The following is a 22,940-nucleotide window of genomic DNA, read 5'->3' as shown; positions in this document are numbered from 1 at the left end:
TGGTGAAAGTCTCTGAAGAATATGTATAGAAATGAATCTTGAATGATTTTGTAGTATCAGCTGAAAGTCAGACTAAGGGACGTATGGAGGGACGTATGGAGGGACATATGGAGGGACACAACAGATTCAACTCATAATGTAAACTGAATTACCTGTCCATTTTGTTGTATATCAAATAATGTTTTTTAACAATCTGACACATATAAGCCCCTTATAACAGTAAATAAGACTTACCAATGACCGCACAGGAGGGGGAAACAGACGAACACCATCATTTGGAAAACTGGAAAATCATTAAATAACATTGTAAGTAACATTGTATACTATAGTCACAGAAACCTGGACATGAAATATATGTCTACATAGCATATATGTATTGTTTCTTTGTGTATACATACTGTATATTATGGTGATATTTTTCAGTTCTGATTGTACAGTCCAACCTGCGTTAGTGATCACCTGAATTAAGTGACTTCCTCTCGTATGTGACCTTACTTTCCTTCCAATACTATTCACCATGATTGTAGTTATCTGATCCTGTATTAAGACACCATATATGACTTATTGCTAGATGATTATTATTTTGATGATTAGTTTGACAGGCTTTGACAGGCGTGTGTCCTGATAGGACCTACATACCAGTAGTCTCCGCCAAGAGAACACACCAGCAAAGAACCAAACACACTCCACAGGGAAAACCCTCCATTACGCCAGCACATCGCCATCGCAGTACCATCTGGTGTCCACTTGAGGCAGCGAACTGCACCTGCTGTCTGTGCTGCATCTGTACACATGTAAAGAAGGAGCAATGAAATCTCAAAATTAGCAACTCATGTGTTTCTTCAAATGGGAAACATTCTTCCTCAATTTCAAATTCAAAATCTCTAGCATTTTCTCACTTAACATAATGTGACTGTTATAAAGAAAATTTTATGACATCTTTACAGAACATTTTACCTGGATATGTGACGATTCTACAGATCATTTACCTGGATATGTGATGATTCTACAGATCATTTTACCTGGATATGTGATGATTCTACAGATCATTTTACCTGGATATGTGATGATTCTACAGATCATTTTACCTGGATATGTGATGATTCTACAGATCATTTTACCTGGATATGTGATGATTCTACAGATCATTTTACCTGGATATGTGATGATTCTACAGATCATTTTACCTGGATATGTAATGATTCTACAGATCATTTTACCTGGATATGTGATGATTCTACAGATCATTTTACCTGGATATGTGATGATTCTACAGACAATTTTACCTGGATATGTAATGATTCTACAGATCATTTTACCTGGATATGTGATGATTCTACAGAACATTTTACCTGGATATGTAATGATTCTACAGAACATTTTACCTGGATATGTAATGATTCTACAGATCATTTTACCTGGATATGTGATGATTCTACAGATCATTTAACCTGGATGTGTGACATTTCTACCTAACATTTTACCTGGATAATCCCTGCTGGACACAGTCAGTTTGTGTGACAATTCTAGGGTTCCCTCCAATTCATTGATGACATACACATGCCCGTGACCACTACAAAAATTCAAACAATTGATTAATAACTCAGATTTTCATTTAATTATTTCTCTAGATTTACATTTGAACAGCCTTATTCCAGTGGCAGCAATATAACAAAGTTTCACTGTATATACTACAAATGAGGGCGGTATAACAAAGTTTTAATGTATAAATGGTGGCAGTATAACAAGGTTCAATTGTATAAATGGTGGCAGTATAACAAGGTTCAATTGTATAAATGGTGGCAGTATAACAAGGTTCAATTGTATAAATGGTGGCAGTATAACAAGGTTCAATTGTACAAATGGTGGCAGTATAACAAGGTTCAATTGTATAAATGGTGGCAGTATAACAAGGTTCAATTGTATAAATGGTGGCAGTATAACAAGGTTCAATTGTACAAATGGTGGCAGTATAACAAGGTTCAATTGTACAAATGGTGGCAGTATAACAAGGTTTTACTGTACAAATGGTGACAGTAGGTTTTCCCTGCACTTTGACCAGTAATCATGACTTACCTGCAACAACCAAAGGCCATCAATCTGTACCGGTGATTCACACATAGACAGGTGGCATCCTTCAAGTCCTGAATCCAAACACCCTGAGCCACCTGTGGCAAGGTCAAAGGTTACAAGATGTAAGTCTTTGATTCAGTACCGAAGTGGATTCTCATAGCTTTTTTCCAAAATATTCAGTGCATGGGACCAAATCATTAGTTTTCCAAGAAAACAAATATTGTGTGTATTGTCTTTTTGTTTGCAAAGTGATTAATTTATTAAGTTATTTTCACTCTTCAAAATGTGTCATTTGCAGCTTTTTTATGTTAAAAGAAATGTTCATATAAACACTTTAGCTTTATTTGATCATAGACATTCCTCAAACATTAGCTTGGCCACAATAGACCCTGATAAGGTCGTACAGGATTTCAAATTTATGTATATACATGAATATTTTTTTGGGGGGTAGTTGTCTTCAGTATTTCAAATTACACTCCTCTACAATGACAAATATGCGTAATTCTAAACAAGGTTATTTATATGAGAGAACTTTAATGTACTCTTCCCTAAGTACCTTCTGGCCAAATGAATGAATGAATGAATGAATGAATGAATGAATGAATGAATGAATGAATGAATGAATGAATGAATGAATGAATGAATGAATGAATGAATGAATGAATGAATGAATGAATGAATGAATGAATGAATGAATGAATGAATGAATGAATGAATGAATGAATGAATGAATGAATGAATGAATGAATGAATGAATGAATGAATGAATGAATGAATGAATGAATGAATGAATGAATGAATGAATGAATGAATGAATGAATGAATGAATGAATGAATGAATGAATGAATGAATGAATGAATGAATGAATGAATGAATGAATGAATGAATGAATGAATGAATGAATGAATGAATGAATGAATGAATGAATGAATGAATGAATGAATGAATGAATGAATGAATGAATGAATGAATGAATGAATGAATGAATGAATGAATGAATGAATGAATGAATGAATGAATGAATGAATGAATGAATGAATGAATGAATGAATGAATGAATGAATGAATGAATGAATGAATGAATGAATGAATGAATGAATGAATGAATGAATGAATGAATGAATGAATGAATGAATGAATGAATGAATGAATGAATGAATGAATGACTGACTGACTGACTGACTGACTGACTGACTGACTGACTGACTGACTGACAGACAGACAGACAGACAGACAGACAGACAGACAGACAGACAGACAGACAGACAGACAGACAGACAGACAGACGTCCCTCTACTGCATCATACCATGAACTCACCATGTGAGCTAATTAAGTTGAGAGATTAAATATTGACTTTGAAAATACTGTGTTTTCTGCAATATACAAGGAGTATTAATACAAAAAGTTAATGAATAACAATACATACACTGTTGTCAACACGCGAGGAGGGTGGCATGACAAACAGGCCACGCCCACTGGACAGAACCATGATGTAGCCGCCGATGATGGGGCTATACTCCATGTGGACAACATGACCATCCTCTGCTGTCAGTCTGGCAGCTATAACAAATCACAATCCATCAAACATTAGTACAACTATTGTATTTAAACATTCTGTTTACATCGTGAGATTTCATAATTTGGTTGTTTGTAATTCTACTACCGATTAGGAATCTAGGACCAATTAATGCCAATTATGCATCTATCATTAATGATGATTTAGTGTAATGTTTTACTAAACAAACATTTGTAGTATAACAAGGTTTTACTGTACAAGTGTCGGTAGTATAACAAGGTTTTACTGTACAAGTGTCGGTAGTATAACAAGGTTTTACTGTACAAGTGTCGGTAGTATAACAAGGTTTTACTGTACAAGTGTCGGTAGTATAACAAGGTTTTACTGTACAAGTGTCGGTAGTATAACAAGGTTTTACTGTACAAGTGTCGGTAGTATAACAAGGTTTTACTGTACAAGTGTCGGTAGTATAACAAGGTTTTACTGTACAAGTGTTTGTAGTATAACAAGATTTTACTGTACAAGTGTCGGTAGTATAACAAGGTTTTACTGTACAAGTGTCGGTAGTATAACAAGGTTTTACTGTACAAGTGTCGGTAGTATAACAAGGTTTTACTGTACAAGTGTCGGTAGTATAACAAGGTTTTACTGTACAAGTGTCGGTAGTATAACAAGGTTTTACTGTACAAGTGTCGGTAGTATAACAAGGTTTTACTGTACAAGTGTCGGTAGTATAACAAGGTTTTACTGTACAAGTGTCGGTAGTATAACAAGGTTTTACTGTACAAGTGTCGGTAGTATAACAAGGTTTTACTGTACAAGTGTCAGTAGTATAACAAGGATTTAATTTACAATGATGGTAATATAACAAGGTTTTACAGCGTTGTCAGTATAACAAGATTTTGCTGTATAAATGGTAGCAGTATAACAAGGTCTTACTGTATAAATGGTGGCAGTATAACAAGGTTCTACTGTATAAATGGTTAAGCATAGCAAGTTTTAATGTATAAATGGTGACAGTATAACAAGGTTTTACTGTATTAATGATGGCAGTATAACATGGTTTTACTAGAGAACATTATCCATACCTTTAGTTTTTTGGAAGTCCAATGACACTGGAATATCCTGAAGGACTAGACGAGCCTTGGCATTGAGTGTGCCGTTCCATTTGACTCGGTTTAGACATCCATCAGCTGTGGCGACTACAAGCTCCTCTCTCACACATAAACACCTACAACATCAAAGGAAGTCTTAGCAGAAGAGAAACTCATGTACATCATATACAATATGATTTGTTCTTTTCATTTTATATCTAACATACTTAATAGCTTACTTTGATTTTTGTAAATGATGAGAATTATCACTAAAAATATACGAGACAGGTACAGCTGAGTCAGAGAAACTGTACACCCCTGTTATAGGTAGGTGATAGGTATTATCTGTACACCCCTGTTATAGGTAGGTGTTAGGTATTATCTGTACACCCCTGTTATAGGTAGGTGATAGGTATTATCTGTACACCCCTGTTATAGGTAGGTGATAGGTATTATCTGTACACCCCTGTTATAGGTAGGTGATAGGTATTATCTGTACACCCCTGTTATAGGTAGGTGATAGGTATTATCTGTACACCCCTGTTATAGGTAGGTGATAGGTATTATCTGTACACCCCTGTTATAGGTAGGTGATAGGTATTATCTGTACACCCCTGTTATAGGTAGGTGGTAGGTATTATCTGTACACCCCTGTTATAGGTAGGTGATAGGTATTATCTGTATACCCCTGTTATAGGTAGGTGATAGGTATTATCTGTACACCCCTGTTACAGGTAAGGTGATAGGTATTATCTATACACCTCTGTTATAGGTAGGTGATAGGTATTATCTGTACACCCCTGTTATAGGTAGGTGATAGGTATTATCTGATAACATGAGATGGATAAAGGGAATTATCTCGAAGAGGAAGGTAATTGTACAATATCTCCATTTGGCCATTTAATTCATTATACTTTCCTGTTTTATTTATGCTATTATAGTCACATTCCTTTTTATTTAAACAAACTTAAAGTATTTTTGTGTATGGCCCTCTCTTTCCCACTTTTATGGAAGTGGAGCTCAAAACAAGTCAGATTTTGAGAAAAAATTCATATACATAGCATTGATGTTTAACCCAAAAAGAACTTTTACACAAATATTAGCTTCCAAACGAGTGCATGACAACTTCAAGTTCTGTTTGTGCCAGAGGATGAAGGTTTATATTTTATGCCTCCGTTCACTTTGTGTCAATCCCCGAAAATAAAACTACTGTCATTCACATTTTCTTTGGTGACAATGATTTTGCTGGGTGACAAAGCATCCTAGTTTCTCGTCTCCATGGTTAGCAACTTAATTCAACAAATCAATAAGTGTCAACACTTTTGATGAACTGACCATGTAATTTGGCTGGAGAGTTTGAGCTGGAACACAGCAGTAAGCTTGATGGCTGGAACACTATCACTGTCAGGGATTCCATTCAAGTCCTGTTTGGATGGGTGAGCTCTGTAACAGACAATTAACAATTAAACCATTACAGTAACTATGCATATAAAATACAGTGTTATGGTTGAAGTATAACAAGGTTTAAGTGTATAATGGTGGCAGTATAACAAGGTTTAAGTGTATAATGGTGGCAGTATAACAAGGTTTAAGTGTATAATGGTGGCAGTATAACAAGGTTTAAGTGTATAATGGTGGCAGTATAACAAGGTTTAAGTGTATAATGGTGGCAGTATAACAAGGGTTTAGTGATAATGGTGGCAGTATAACAAGGTTTAAGTGTATAATGGTGGCAGTATAACAAGGTTTAAGTGTATGATGATGGCAGTATAACAAGGTTTAAGTGTATAATGGTGGCAGTATAACAAGGTTTAAGTGTATAATGGTGGCAGTATAACAAGGTTTAAGTGTATAATGGTGGCAGTATAACAAGGGTTTAGTGATAATGGTGGCAGTATAACAAGGTTTAAGTGTATAATGGTGGCAGTATAACAAGGTTTAAGTGTATGATGATGGCAGTATAACAAGGTTTAAGTGTATGATGATGGCAGTATAACAAGGTTTAAGTGTATAATGGTGGCAGTATAACAAGGTTTAAGTGTATAATGGTGGCAGTATAACAAGGTTTAAGTGTATGATGGTTGAAGTATAACAAGGTTTAAGTGTATAATGGTGGCAGTATATCAAGGTTTTACTGTAAAATGATGGCAGTATAACAAGGTTTAAGTGTATAATGATGGCAGTATAACAAGGTTTAAGTGTATAATGGTGGCAGTATAACAAGGTTTAAGTGTATAATGGTGGCAGTATAACAAGGTTTAAGTGTATAATGGTGGCAGTATAACAAGGTTTAAGTGTATGATGATGGCAGTATAACAAGGTTTAAGTGTATGATGGTGGCAGTATAACAAGGTTTAAGTGTATAATGGTGGCAGTATAACAAGGTTTAAGTGTATAATGGTGGCAGTATAACAAGGTTTAAGTGTATAATGGTGGCAGTATAACAAGGTTTAAGTGTATAATGGTGGCAGTATAACAAGGTTTAGTGATAATGGTAGCAGTATAACAAGGTTTAAGTGTATAATGGTGGCAGTATAACAAGGTTTAAGTGTATAATGGTGGCAGTATAACAAGGGTTTAGTGATAATGGTGGCAGTATAACAAGGTTTAAGTGTATAATGTTGGCAGTATAACAAGGTTTAAGTGTATAATGGTGGCAGTATAACAAGGTTTAAGTGTATAATGGTGGCAGTATAACAAGGTTAAGTGATAATGGTGGCAGTATAACAAGGCTTAGTGATAATGTTGGCAGTATAACAAGGTTTAAGTGTATAATGGTGGCAGTATAACAAGGTTTAAGTGTATAATAGTGGCGGTATAACAAGGTTTAAGTGTATAATGGTGGCAGTATAACAAGGTTTAAGTGTATAATGGTGGCAGTATAACAAGGTTTAAGTGTATAATGGTGGCAGTATAACAAGGTTTAAGTGTATAATGGTGGCAGTATAACAAGGTTAAGTGATAATGTTGGCAGTATAACAAGGTTTAAGTGTATGATGTTGGCAGTATAACAAGGTTTAAGTGTATAATGGTGGCAGTATAACAAGGTTTAAGTGTATAATGGTGGCAGTATAACAAGGTTTAAGTGTATGATGTTGGCAGTATAACAAGGTTTAAGTGTATAATGGTGGCAGTATAACAAGGTTAAGTGATAATGGTGGCAGTATAACAAGGTTTAAGTGTATAATGGTGGCAGTATAACAAGGTTTAAGTGTATAATGGTGGCAGTATAACAAGGTTAAGTGTATAATAGTGGCAGTATAACAAGGTTTAAGTGTATAATGTTGGCAGTATAACAAGGTTAAGTGTATAATAGTGGCAGTATAACAAGGTTTAAGTGTATAATGGTGGCAGTATAACAAGGTTAAGTGATAATTGTGGCAGTATAACAAGGTTTAAGTGTATAATGATGGCAGTATAACAAGGGTTAAGTGTATAATGGTGGCAGTATAACAAGGTTTAAGTGTATAATGGTGGCAGTATAACAAGGTTTAAGTGTATGATGTTGGCAGTATAACAAGGTTTAAGTGTATAATGGTGGCAGTATAACAAGGTTTAAGTGTATAATAGTGGTGGTATAACAAGGTTTAAGTGTATAATGGTGGCAGTATAACAAGGTTTAAGTGTATGATGTTGGCAGTATAACAAGGTTTAAGTGTATAACGGTGGCAGTATTACAAGGTTTAGTGATAATGGTGGCAGTATAACAAGGTTTAAGTGTATAATGGTGGCAGTATAACAAGGTTTAAGTGTATAATGGTGGCAGTATAACAAGGTTAAGTGATGATGTTGGCAGTATAACAAGGTTTAAGTGTATGATGTTGGCAGTATAACAAGGTTTAAGTGTATAATGGTGGCAGTATAACAAGGTTTAAGTGTATGATGATGGCAGTATAACAAGGTTTAAGTGTATAATAGTGGCGGTATAACAAGGTTTAAGTGTATAATGGTGGCAGTATAACAAGGTTTAAGTGTATAATGGTGGCAGTATAACAAGGTTTAAGTGTATGATGTTGGCAGTATAACAAGGTTTAAGTGTATAATGGTGGCAGTATAACAAGGTTTAAGTGTATAATGGTGGCAGTATAACAAGGTTTAAGTGTATAATGTTGGCAGTATAACAAGGTTTAAGTGTATGATGTTGGCAGTATAACAAGGTTTAAGTGTATAATAGTGGCGGTATAACAAGGGTTTAGTGATAATGGTGGCAGTATAACAAGGTTTAAGTGTATGATGTTGGCAGTATAACAAGGTTTAAGTGTATAATGGTGGCAGTATAACAAGGTTTAAGTGTATAATAGTGGCGGTATAACAAGGTTTAAGTGTATAATGGTGGCAGTATAACAAGGTTTAAGTGTATGATGTTGGCAGTATAACAAGGTTTAAGTGTATAACGGTGGCAGTATTACAAGGTTTAGTGATAATGGTGGCAGTATAACAAGGTTTAAGTGTATAATGGTGGCAGTATAACAAGGTTTAAGTGTATAATGGTGGCAGTATAACAAGGTTAAGTGATAATGTTGGCAGTATAACAAGGTTTAAGTGTATGATGTTGGCAGTATAACAAGGTTTAAGTGTATAATGGTGGCAGTATAACAAGGTTTAAGTGTATGATGATGGCAGTATAACAAGGTTTAAGTGTATAATAGTGGCGGTATAACAAGGTTTAAGTGTATAATGGTGGCAGTATAACAAGGTTTAAGTGTATAATGGTGGCAGTATAACAAGGTTTAAGTGTATGATGTTGGCAGTATAACAAGGTTTAAGTGTATAATGGTGGCAGTATAACAAGGTTTAAGTGTATAATGGTGGCAGTATAACAAGGTTTAAGTGTATAATGTTGGCAGTATAACAAGGTTTAAGTGTATGATGTTGGCAGTATAACAAGGTTTAAGTGTATAATAGTGGCGGTATAACAAGGGTTTAGTGATAATGGTGGCAGTATAACAAGGTTTAAGTGTATAATGGTGGCAGTATAACAAGGTTTAAGTGTATGATGTTGGCAGTATAACAAGGTTTAAGTGTATGATGATGGCAGTATAACAAGGTTTAAGTGTATAATGGTGGCAGTATAACAAGGTTTAAGTGTATAATGGTGGCAGTATAACAAGGTTTAAGTGTATGATGTTGGCAGTATAACAAGGTTTAAGTGTATAACGGTGGCAGTATAACAAGGTTTAAGTGTATAATGGTGGCAGTATAACAAGGTGTAAGTGTATAATGATAGCAGTATAACAAGGTTTAAGTGTATAATGGTGGCAGTATAACAAGGTTTAAGTGTATAATGTTGGCAGTATAACAAGGTTTAAGTGTATGATGTTGGCAGTATAACAAGGTTTAAGTGTATAATGGTGGCAGTATAACAAGGTTTAAGTGTATAATGGTGGCAGTATAACAAGGTTTAATTGTATAATGGTGGCAGTATATCAAGGTTTAATTGTATAATGGTGGCAGTATAACAAGGTTTAAGTGTATAATGGTGGCAGTATAACAAGGTTTAAGTGTATGATGTTGGCAGTATATCAAGGTTTAAGTGTATAATGGTGGCAGTATAACAAGGTTTAATTGTATAATGGTGGCAGTATAACAAGGTTTAAGTGTATGATGTTGGCAGTATATCAAGGTTTAAGTGTATAATGGTGGCAGTATAACAAGGTTTAAGTGTATGATGTTGGCAGTATAACAAGGTTTAAGTGTATAATGGTGGCAGTATAACAAGGTGTAAGTGTATAATGATAGCAGTATAACAAGGTTTAAGTGTATAATGGTGGCAGTATAACAAGGTTTAAGTGTATAATGATAGCAGTATAACAAGGTTTAAGTGTATGATGTTGGCAGTATAACAAGGTTTAAGTGTATGATGGTGGCAGTATAACAAGGTTTAATTGTATAATGGTGGCAGTATATCAAGGTTTAATTGTATAATGGTGGCAGTATAACAAGGTTTAAGTGTATAATGGTGGCAGTATAACAAGGTTTAAGTGTATGATGTTGGCAGTATATCAAGGTTTAAGTGTATAATGGTGGCAGTATAACAAGGTTTAATTGTATAATGGTGGCAGTATAACAAGGTTTAAGTGTATGATGTTGGCAGTATATCAAGGTTTAAGTGTATAATGGTGGCAGTATAACAAGGTTTAAGTGTATGATGTTGGCAGTATAACAAGGTTTAAGTGTATAATGGTGGCAGTATAACAAGGTGTAAGTGTATAATGATAGCAGTATAACAAGGTTTAAGTGTATAATGGTGGCAGTATAACAAGGTTTAAGTGTATAATGATAGCAGTATAACAAGGTTTAAGTGTATGATGTTGGCAGTATAACAAGGTTTAAGTGTATGATGGTGGCAGTATAACAAGGTTTAAGGGTATAATTTTGGCAGTATAACAAGATCAAGCGATAATGATGGCAGTATAACAAGGTTTAAGTGTACGATGGTGGCAGTATAACAAGATTAAGCAATAATAATAGCAGTGCATTTAATATACAAAATATCTCCATTTTCCAATACTTTTGTCTTGCTTGTGACTTGAATCAGTGTACTGAATTAATGGAATTTACTAGTCCAGACATGTACACAGAATTCAAACTTCCTCAGGTTAAGAACCCTTTTGACATATCTATAAAGGTAGATGTACAGTACATAAGTGATATCAATTTGAATGAATTATTGCTACAATATTTTTTATGTCAATTTGTAATTAAAAAAAAAAAAAAATGTCCTTGCATTTAAACTCTTATATTACCAAATGATCATGATCAGCCAATTATCTACATTAATTCATTTCTGAAAGAATTTCAAGAGTTATAGTTATAGAATAGATGAAAACATCGATCTTTAAAAGTCTAGAATCATACTGGAACCAATAATGTGTTTCCTTGTACACATATTACATATCGTACCCATTCCGGCTGACAGTCCGTGTTAGGAAGTTCCATGTGATGGGCATGAGGCTGCCTGATGATCTATGTGACCCGTTGCTGGTGTATTTGTTGTGAGGCGGGCTGTCAAGGTTACATGTGTAGGTCATGTGTTAATAAATGTGTGAAAGTTTGTGGTTTTTTTTATTTACCCCACAATAAGCCCGAAAGTGGAGGTGGTGGATGGGTGCAACACATAATCCCTGCACTTACTTCAGAAGATTAAAATATTTATATTGTACAGGGGAGGACTTATTACGAGGGCTTATTGTTGGATAAATAAACTATTGGTTAGATATATCTATGAAACAAACAAAAATAACTTCAAAACAAATCTGTTGATATCCTGAGCACTTTCCCAGCTGCTCCTCATGAGAAATCCTTATTTGTTTTGAAGTTATTTTTACACCCTCCACAAGGACTATTCAACTATTTGAAATATTTCTATGTATTTGTTTTTTTTGCAGTAAAATTGTATCTTGTGTTGTGTTTTGCAGTAAAATTGTATCTTGTGTTGTGTTTTGCAGTAAGATTTTATCTTGTGTTGTTTACTAACTGTTTGTATCTATAAATGATGGACAGATAATTATCCATGTGTAGATGTTTATCATTTGGTTTAATCAATATTAAACTGATGTATACATGACAGCATGCATCACACTCAAAACATAAATGTGTGTAGATCTTCAAAAGACAGTTTTACATTCTTTTTTTCATCCAAGCTTGAATTAATATTCATAACATTAAGACAATTCAGAAATTACAGTCCCCCACTGAATGTAAGTCAGAGGTCAAAATGTAGGTCAGATTAACCTACTCCTGAAATATGGCACAATGTCCATACCTAAACTATGAAGTTCCAAGGGAAAATAGAACAGGAAATAGAGTCTGGACAAGTTAAAGTGTAGAAAGAGGCGCAGAAGGACTGACAGGTGGATAGACACAACGTCAACAGTTGTAGCCCTCCCAGTGCCCACAATGTCAACAGTTGTAGCCCTCCCAGTGCCCACAATGTCAACAGTTGTAGCCCTCCCAGTGCCCACAATGTCAACAGTTGTAGCCCTCCCAGTGCCCACAATGTCAACAGTTATAGCCCTCCCAGTGCCCACAATGTCAACATTAGTAGCCCTCCCAGTGCCCACAATGTCAACAGTTGTAGCCCACAGTGTCAACAGTTGTAGTCTTCCCAGTGCCCACAATGTCAACAGTTGTAAGTCCTCCCAGTGCCCACAATGTCAACAGTTGTAGCCCTCACAGTGCCCACAATGTCAACAGTTATAGCCCTCCTAGTTCCCACAATGTCAACAGTTATACCCCACACTGTGCCCATAATGTCAACAGTTGTACATGTACCCTTCCCAGTGTCCACATTGTCAACAGTTAGTCCTCCCAGTGTCCACATTGTCAACAGTTGTAGCCCTCCCAGTGCCTACATTGTCAATAGTTAGCCCTCCAAGTGCCCACAATGTCAACAGTTATACCCCACACTGTACCCACAATGTTAACAGGTGTAGTCCTCCCAGTGCCCACAATGTCAACAGTTATAGCCCTCACTGTGCCCACAATGTCAACAGTTGTAGCCCTCCCAGTGCCCATAATCAACAGTTGTACATGTACATGTACCCTTCCCAGTGTCCACATTATCAACAGTTAGCCCTCCCAGTGTCCACATTGTCAAAAGTTGTAGCCCTCCCAGTGCCCACATTGTCAATAGTTAGCCCTCCAATGCAAGTGCCCACAATGTCAACAGTTACAGCCCTCTCAGTGCCCTCTCCCAGTTTGCACCAACACCTTTGAACTGAAGAGTACTATATACCTAGTAAATCGATGATTTACATAATGTCATACAAGTTGCCTTTAATATGTTACTCTGTTACACTACATACCGGCCCTCCTGTTGTACATAAAGACAGTGATGGTTAGCGACGGAAATATCCAGGTCCACTTTGAAAAACATCACATGTTGCTTGGTCGTCTGCATTGAAGAGACAATATGAATATTGACTTCAATATTACATTCTATGTCAACATGATAATGCAATATTTTTCATGGGCACTACATACATTTGTTGTATACAATATTGGTTATCTAAGCACTTACAATATATGGCTCTGTATCAATACAAAGATTGTAAATGCATTACAATTTTAATAACAGAAAATCATATACATTTAATTTGTAACATAAGAGTATCTTATTATAAAAAAAATAATCTAACAAGAGAACGTTTGAGGAGACGGCTTATATAGGCAGTAGTCTTTTGTCCAATACCCACTGTTTTCTTTCAATAAAATCTTTGTGATATGAAAACGAAAATATTTGAGTACTACATGTATATATCCCTGATATCACTTTGACTAAAGTGGATCTAAACACAAAATCTAATTAACTGGGTAAAGTTCAAAACATGTCATAAGTTGGAAAAAATTAATTGTCTCCTTATAAACAAAATAGCAATTGCAAGGATATAATATAATGGGACTTACCAGTATACCACTGTATAGTATAGTATACATATAGATAATAACTATGTTATTTGTTTTGGTATATCATGATGTAATAACACATGTACAGCACTTTCAGAATTTACATACTGATGATACATGTAGGTTGTTAGGCAAGAGTTCTGTAGACCATTCTGAGAAAACATTTACTCATCTTACCATGACCGCAATCATTGATGAATCGGGCTTCCATTCTGCCAGGCAGAATCCTCCGAGACAGGCGAGGTCGCGCTGTGACTGGGTGTAGTTAACGATCTGTACTGTGGGCTACAACACATTTTAAAGAAGTCACTCCACAACAAATATCTTAATAGGGCAACTTTCTGTTAACAAAACATGAACAAAATGTATGAACTAGGGAATGGTTATGGAACAAGTATGCTCCAATCCAACTTACATGGATGTGTAACTAAATGCAAAACATCAGAAGTTGATATAATGTTTAACTGACAATTACTGTATATATAACTCATGGGCCAGTTACATTTAGCTACATGTATTATCATTGCTATAATTTATTTTATGTCTATCCGCAATGAAATACTGAAAGGTTGCTATATGGGCAAGTGCAGATTTTGTGTAGATAAACTTTCTCAATAAATTTATGTTATTCAAAAGTAATATCAACTTAATCACTCTTGTTGGACTTGATAGAAGCATAGAGGGTCCTATAGATATATACACATTATTGTTAGTGTAGGATGAAACTGGCCATTGAGTATCGATAGAAAGAACCTCTTGTCTACAAAGTGTAACAACACCACCCAGATATACAGTGTTGATAATTATCTAGAGCTTGGTAATATTGAAATATTAGGTTTCATCGCCACATTAAAGCTAGTTTTTATCAATCTCATTGATGAATTTTGTTGTAAATATATGTTGGCCACTTAGTTTGTTTTAGTTAAAAAACACAAGAGAAACAATCATTTATGTATATATATACACCATCAGGGGCGATAGATAGACCTGTGAATATATTCCATGTTTTGATAAAAACTAATGGTTTAAATTATTTATTTGCTGCATTCATTACCCTTAAGGCCAATTTGAGGGGAATACTCCTTGTAGTAGCTGGTGGCTATCTCACTGAGTAACATACGGAGGACCTGTGACATGCTATATTTCCAGAGGAACTGGGTTAATAACTTAATATGTCTTGTCCTAGGATACAACCACAACAGCACAGGACATGTACAAACAGAGGGAAGAATGAATGACATAGCTTATATATATATTGCACATCATAATACCTATATATATATATATAGAATAAAACTTGTAGGGGCCGCGGTGGCCGAGTGGTTAAGGTGTCCCGACACTTTAACACTAGCCCTCCACCTCTGGGTTGCGAGATCGAAACCTACGTGGGGCATTTGCCAGGTACTGACCGTAGGCCGGTGGTTTTTCTCCGGGTACTCCGACTTTCCTCCACCTCAAAAACCTGGCACGTCCTTAAATAACCCTGGCTGTTAATAGGACGTTAAACAAAAACAAACCAAAACTTGTAGATACTTTGTGTATCGATTAAATAGTTCATGTTGTCGTGTTGAATTTATATTTTTAAACTATATATATATATATATATAGAAAATGTTTAAGTTGACGACATGCAATGCAAAATGTAACGTCTTCTTTTGTCAATTATCAGTTTTATATATAGTTTAGAAACATAAATGACGAAGGAAGACAACTTTTTGACTTGTGCCCTTACCGGGCCTCAAACTCACGATCTACGGCACCCTAGCCAGAAATATCCGCAGCCTATACCCCTATCGGGCCGCCCATCACTGCGCCATTGAAACATTCTTTATTAAGAACGCCAATGTGGTATAGGCTGCAGATATTTCTGGCTAGGCGATTGGGTGCCGTAGATCGTGAGTTCGAGGCCCGGTAAGCTTAAGGGCACGAGTCAAAAAGTTGTCGTCCTTCGTCATTTGTGTTTCTAAGCTATATATCTATTTATGAGCACAATGTATCATATACACTGTGTGTTGGCAGTGATCACCATTGCCTGTTTTTGGCGGCCCGCCACCCTTATATATGGCATATAGTGAGCAAATGATTAAAATGCATATTTATTTAGAACTAAATCAAACAACATAATTAAATCTCTATTCTTAATGTCATAATTGATGATGTTTCTCGAAACGTCGCACTGCGAGGCTGCATGACATCCACAAAAGTACATGTTCAGAAAAAATTGTCAAAAAAATTTTCCTCCACCCATCATTTTGAAATTGTGGTGATTCCAGGTTGGTGATCCGAAGATATAGATTTGAATTTCCTGTCGTAGTTGTACAGAGAGAAATATATATAACATATGTACAATTCGCATCCATGTATGTAAATACATTGCGATCAAGGTATTCATATATCATCTTATAGACGACTTCCACAATGATCATGTCAGGGTATCGGGCCAACCATCACTGTGCCATTGAAACGTTCTTTATTAAGAACGCCGATGTGGCGCAGCCCTATAGGCTGTGGATATTTCTGGCTAGGTGATTTGGTGTCGTAGATCTTGAGTTCGAGGCCCGGTAAAAAGGGCATGAGTCAAAAAGTTGTCTTCCTTCTTCATTTGTGTTTCTAAGTTATATATATATATATACATCTTATACATCTTATACAAGGGTCAGGGACAATCCCACTAGACAGTGTTAACTATATATAAATATACATTGTGTGTATATATATATGGTCTGATGCCTTGACCTGGGTCAGGTCAGTGTGTAGCTGTGTAATCTGATGATACACTTTCCTCTTCTAAGGCAATGTGGCTGACATAGAGTTTACTTAGGATATCACAATAGTGTATGTTATATTATTTATCACAATTTAGTCATTATCATATTACAGGGACTGGTTGAATTGAAAAGTTAAATGATAGATAAATTTCAGAATCATTTCATGCCTCTTTCACAAGGGGTCAGAATTCGAAACTAACAGAAGTATGACTCTATTTCTCTATCTGTCCAGTTAGCAAGTTTTTTTCAAAACCGTTGTGCACTCATTACTTATAGGATGCTCTTTTGCATGAAAGTTTTTGGGGGTTTAGTATTATTGTTTGAAGTAAATTGAAAAAATCAAATCAAAAATTGTTTGCTTCCAGCAAGCAGCTAGGCAATCATGTATTGACTCATGGATGAAGTCTGAAATAAGAACTCCAGTCATCTCAGGTACCTCATACCAGGCAGTGTAAAGATTGTAAACATTCACAGTGAAATGTTTGCTAAATAAAAACATCTTTAAATTCCTGTCAGTAGGGATATACTCCATCACCAGGTCAGAAGCCGTGACCGACAGGTCATCATAAACGATGATATAACAATCTGTAAAGTAAGAATCCTAGTTAGGTTAACGACAGAATTCAGGTAACGACAGAATTCAAACATCCTGCCGCAGGCACCAAACTCATACAGGAATTGTCACACCTGTATTTAGAGGGGGCTATGTCAATGTGGCTGCTATGCTCCAGCAAACATGTGCCTTGCAGTCATGGTTTATATACAATTACGTACTGGTTAAACAGCTAGCATCTTCTAATCTATAATGGGCAAGGTGCTTTATCTTGTTATGGCAGCAACACCTAATAAGGTAATCCGCCCAACAGTTTTACATCCGTTATCTATAACACAATGTATTATTGTATACATATCATTAATAAACATCAATCATCTTCCACTTTTGTTTCCGTATTGCCTATCACAATAAGTACAAAAATGTAGACAAAAGAAATCATTTTCAAAATAAAGACTTCTGTTTTCTTACTGAGTGAGAGAGATGTATGAGGTAACTATACAGACAAATTTACATGGATTTGTGTTTACAAAGCATTCATTGTTTATACATTCAGTCAAAAATTACAATAGATTGGAACTAAAAGCTTATTATATAAGACAGATCAGGAATGCAAAAGAAATAAAGAGCACAGATGTTTTTGTTATAAATATTATTTCCATATACTGATACTATAATTAACAGACTTTAGGAGATTGTGAGTAACTACTGTATCACTTTCATATACGAAACAAGAATTCAGTCACAATTTGTAAGTATGAAGTAAGCTTTAACTTAAGCAAACTCTAAAATGTTTTAATACTTGTATTTTTTCCCCAAAAAAGTTAAACAAACCTCGAGCTCCATGTTAAAAAAAACTTGTATTGAATCAAAGCCCCCTGTACATGTTATAGACGTGTGTTGTATAGTTAGGGGCAGCAACGTTAACAGACCAGTCTTTAACCTGACAATACAACCACAACTTATAATTAATAAATATAAACACAAGGTGTGTGGTTCAATCCCTACTTACAGCAGTTTATGTTCTCAGGATCACAGACGGTCCTGTGTTGTTGTGGCTATGTTCCTCATGACAGTTTACCGGTATATATATCAACTAGATATACCTAGCATGTCATATATATATATATCAACTAGATATACCTAGCATGTCATATATATATATATCAACTAGATATACCTAGCATGTCATATATATATATAGGCCTCCCACATGTTGTTTTGTGGATAGCAAGTAGTACAATTGCAATCTGCTTCAAAATGATAAACTCAACAACCAGATATAAATATATATGATTGCGATTGTTTCCAGAAACAAAATTTCCAGGTAAGAATATGTTTTTGAGCTATTCATATTTTTTTACACTCTCCAAACAAGAACTTTCCCAAACTTGTGTCCAGAGCCCCGGGCATTGTCCCGGCTAGAACATGTCAAACCATATGGATACTGTACTTAGCAGTGTGTCATGAAGGACCTAACATGATTTATGGTTTGTTTATATTTGTTATGTACAGCAATACTTCCAATGCAGATTGTTTTAGTCCTTGCCTGGACTTATTTGCTTGCAGGTTACTTTTTTTGGTCACTCTACACTGCTTGATATAGCTAAAGATCTAGAGCTTATGAACATTTTGAAAATTGTGCTTGGGATTTCACAAAGACAAAACATACAAGCAATAATTGTTTATAGATGGACATATATAAACACTGAACAACTTGTCACCTCCAGGGAAGAACCACTCATTCTAAAGTTCAAGGGCTTGCAATGATGCTTTCACAAGTAAAACTAAGTGTAATTCCAGGGTTCCTACCACTGTACATGTGGGTGCTGATGAAATGGATCCAAGCATGATAGATTAAGTTTAATGTCTCCACTAGGGATTAAACTCTGGATCACTGATAGAGCTAAAGAGAGTTCTATCTAGCTGACTAGAACATTGCAGCTAGTCTTTACAGGGTTACATACAAGATGGTTGCTTGAACTTGGACCCCAAAAATAATGAGAGAACATCAAGACGAAGCCGAACAAAGGGCAGAGTCCCCCTGTAGACCCTAGCAGTCTAATTACATATATCAGTGACTATAATTCTGATGAAAATATTTTTAGAATGCTGAAATAAAAATATGAATACTTCCTATATTCCTTTAGATTGATCGACTTTAAAGTTTTCTGTCTACTTATTATATATTATATTATAATTAACACTATCTCATAAGTCTGGATCTTGTTTACAAAATGATTATATACATGTATTACATTAATGAAATGTTAAGGTTTTCAGAAAACAGGACACAAAAAATTAAGATAGCCTTATTTATTTCTTCTAAGTTTTTACTCTACTTTAATTTCTCAGACATGTATAAAGGAAACAGGTATACATATTTTATGGCCTAATCTAAATTTATAATAAATTCAAAGTATACAATGCATATATCTGTATTAGTGCAATGGGATTGGACTGGGCACATATATACATTGTACACTAACTCAATCAGTGGCTCCTGATGGATAGACAGATCTATTATAGTGTCCACCTATACATATCTAGAGGTCTCATATTTGTATCTTATTCTGATCCTGTTGTTTTCCCCATTTCTGATATGCCTTTATGACCAACCCTTGTTTCTTCTTAATTCAATCATTAAATATAAATGATGTGTATCTTAGCCTGAGCTAGCTCCTCATGCAGTCAGACATATGTCTGATGCTTGCTGGTGTACATGTGGTTCCATCGTCACCACCCTAACTCTCATTGCAGACTGTGACTTAACCTGAACTTGACCTACACTTGTATGGTGCACGTGGGTGTCGTCACTAAAGCAGAAGATGCTTATTACTCTATTGAAGCACCTGGTCTTGATCTTCTGGGACCTTTTAGGAGTCTCTATACCCATCTATATTTTTGTTTATATTTTGCCCTCTTTTAATCAATTCTGAGTTTGAAAGTTTTGTAATCATGACAATAATCTTTGTTGCTTTTATATTGATAAAGTGTTTCATATGAGCAAGAAGGAGAGAGGGGTGTATCTAACTTTGGCTGGGGTGACCACTGACCAAGCATCTTATATTATATTCATATCTTCCATAGTTTGTATTCTATGTTTTCTTCTTTTAAGTTTAATTAGATATGCCATAGCTACCAATCATGGCATGATACTTTGAAGTCGCTTCGTTTTCTTCAATCTATTGAATTTGTATCACTGTAACAAGATATATAGTATCATTCTCATTGGAGACAGACTAAACAGTAGGCAGGGGAATTTATTATTGTTCATTCAAATGATGGGAGGAGATATATACAGTAGTTAGCACGCAAAAACAAAGGCAATGAAGTAACTACAATGAAGAGATGCATAAGCACACTGTGAACAATTATTTACCATATTTGAACATGTGAAGTCATTAACTGGAAATCAGTGGTGTATCTACATACACCGGTTCTTTCTATAAATGACATAGCCATATGAAAATGTCAAATAGACTGTCACTTTCTCCTTCATTTCTTACCTTGCAATACCAAATACTCAGTGTATCTTCCGAAAGTACAGCGAATAGCATCCGATCACAGTTACTAATAACATATTGAAGTGGTGGGGAATCTCTCTGAGTTTCTTTTAGATATTTAGGCCATCCAATCGGGAAATACATCGTTTATCTACGCTAATTCCACCTGATCCCTGCCACAACGACATCTCAGGTAGCCATATTGCTCAGCTGTGATTTTTCAAAAGGACGCATCTCATTGGTCAATTAGGAAATTCCACGACTAATGAAAACTTATGTTACATTATATTGTTGGAATAGCGTAAAGGTGTTTCCCGTTTTTGATAACCCGTAAGGGTACATTAAGACAGATACGAAATATATTTTTCACTAATTTAAACATCTTTGAACACACTTGATAAAAAAGTACGATAGAAAAGTTAAGAAAATATCAATCAATATATAAATTAATAATAACTTTATGAAAAAATTAACACGGAAAGATTTCATTCAACGGGCACCTGTTACGAAATCGAAATCTGTCCTTTCGTGTCACAAAACAGCATCTAGTCTCCAAGCAACTGAAGACACTGACTGCATTCTCCTATTTTCACATTGTCATCTGTATACAAACTGAACCGAAGGAAAACGAGGAAGTGGTATGTATCTGTAATCATATAGCCGAAAAAGTTGACGTAAAGGAGTATAACTTATATGCTCAAAAACCCCTGCTATGGATTACTCAGACAGAAATTTGTTTTATGGCATGTGAGTGATCAGAAACAGCCATGTGTTCTCACCAGACGAGTGGACTCGACAGGTCGCCAAGTCACTCCATATCAGAGCCAAATAAAGCATACCTTTTTAAACGTTATGAATGTTTACAAAGAAGTTAATATATGTAGGTTTTGATACAGAGCATATGTTAAATAATAATGGTGAAGTTATTATTGAGAAAACAAATAACTATTTGGAATTAAAACAAGACACAGACTTAATTGCTGCTCCTGAATCATGCTGTATATTCAGTACTAATTGACGAACTGTACAAGTTATATGTTTTAAATATATTCATATGTATAACATGAAATCAAATTTGTGATTTCATAATTCTGAATAAGTTTGGTGAACATTTTATTTTACCCCTGGAACAAATCAAAACATGTATATAAGTACAGACATGGCTTATTCTTTATTTTGTATTTGGTTTCCTAAAAGCTTATCTTTGTCATTATAATATCCTTTTATACTGATCAATATAAGATCCTATTAGTTTTCGGGATTTTCTAGGCTTAATTAAAACGTACTATAATACATATATAATGTATGTGTGTATTTTCTGCACCATAGATTTGCAGCTATTACATTATGTAGACCTAAAATATACACTATGTAGACCTAAAATATATATTATGCAGCTCTAAATTACAGTATGTCAGAGTATATATTTATTGTTCTACAAACAAAAATTGACACATTTTGTACATGTTTTAGCTAGAACTTAATTATTCAGTCTTGAGTTTCCTACATTCCAAAGAATCAAGTATTGACTAATCCATTGCTTTCATATGCCCTCTGTGATTTATGTATTGCCATATTCTTATTTTAGCTGTTTGTTACTTCTGTGATTCCTGTATGCTACATGTATATCTTAACTAGATAATATTCCATTCATTTCTTAGTACTATATAGTATGTTATACTTGTTATTTAATCTCATGTTTGTCGCAAGAACAGTGCTACAGCGCTAATGTTTACTGTTTTAAATATGCGACGTTCAATGAAAATTCTTGTATCTTGTACTTATGTTTCCAGTTTGTCTAACCTGTGAAATACAGTTAAGATACATTTACAGAAAATGAACGATTGAAGAAACAGGGGATGAGATAAAGGACCAAAGTGTGTAGCCAAGATAACATGCAAACTGTTTCAGGAACTGACCACTAATATATATAACAAATGGATGTACCGGGCTCGAGATATTTATTTTAAAGACTTAGCTTACAAGAGATTATTCGTTGTTTTATTGAAAATAGATCGGT

The 22,940-nt window shown here is 35.0% G+C and overlaps 2 protein-coding genes across 9 annotated transcripts in view; one reads left to right on the top strand and one right to left on the bottom strand.

The window, feature by feature from the left end:
* LOC117325520 (RAB6A-GEF complex partner protein 1-like) overlaps positions 1-21,116 on the bottom strand; it is a 52,762-nt gene extending 31,646 nt beyond the window's left edge. For all 6 annotated transcript variants that reach the window (XM_033881792.1, XM_033881793.1, XM_033881794.1 and 3 more), the window contains exons 1-10: positions 20,924-21,116; positions 14,271-14,378; positions 13,493-13,581; positions 6,021-6,128; positions 4,680-4,822; positions 3,502-3,635; positions 2,077-2,168; positions 1,485-1,573; positions 640-784; positions 235-283 (exon numbers count right to left, since the gene is read on the bottom strand). In XM_033881792.1, coding sequence (XP_033737683.1) covers positions 235-283; positions 640-784; positions 1,485-1,573; positions 2,077-2,168; positions 3,502-3,635; positions 4,680-4,822; positions 6,021-6,128; positions 13,493-13,581; positions 14,271-14,378; positions 20,924-21,064 — 1,098 coding nt within the window. In that variant the 5' untranslated portion in view covers positions 21,065-21,116. The remainder of the gene's footprint in view (positions 1-234; positions 284-639; positions 785-1,484; positions 1,574-2,076; positions 2,169-3,501; positions 3,636-4,679; positions 4,823-6,020; positions 6,129-13,492; positions 13,582-14,270; positions 14,379-20,923) is intronic.
* Positions 21,117-21,437: 321 nt separating this feature from the next.
* Positions 21,438-22,940, top strand: part of LOC117325518 (tctex1 domain-containing protein 1-B-like) — a 28,868-nt gene continuing 27,365 nt past the window's right edge. For all 3 annotated transcript variants that reach the window (XM_033881790.1, XM_033881788.1, XM_033881787.1), the window contains exon 1: positions 21,438-21,558. The gene's annotated coding sequence lies outside the window, so the exon portion shown is untranslated. The remainder of the gene's footprint in view (positions 21,559-22,940) is intronic.

This window comes from Pecten maximus, chromosome 4 (assembly GCF_902652985.1).
Source record: "Pecten maximus chromosome 4, xPecMax1.1, whole genome shotgun sequence".
NCBI classification, from domain to species: Eukaryota; Metazoa; Mollusca; class Bivalvia; order Pectinida; family Pectinidae; genus Pecten; species Pecten maximus.
Note: the sequence above shows the minus strand (reverse complement) of the source record. Positions and strands in the feature narration are given on the sequence as shown.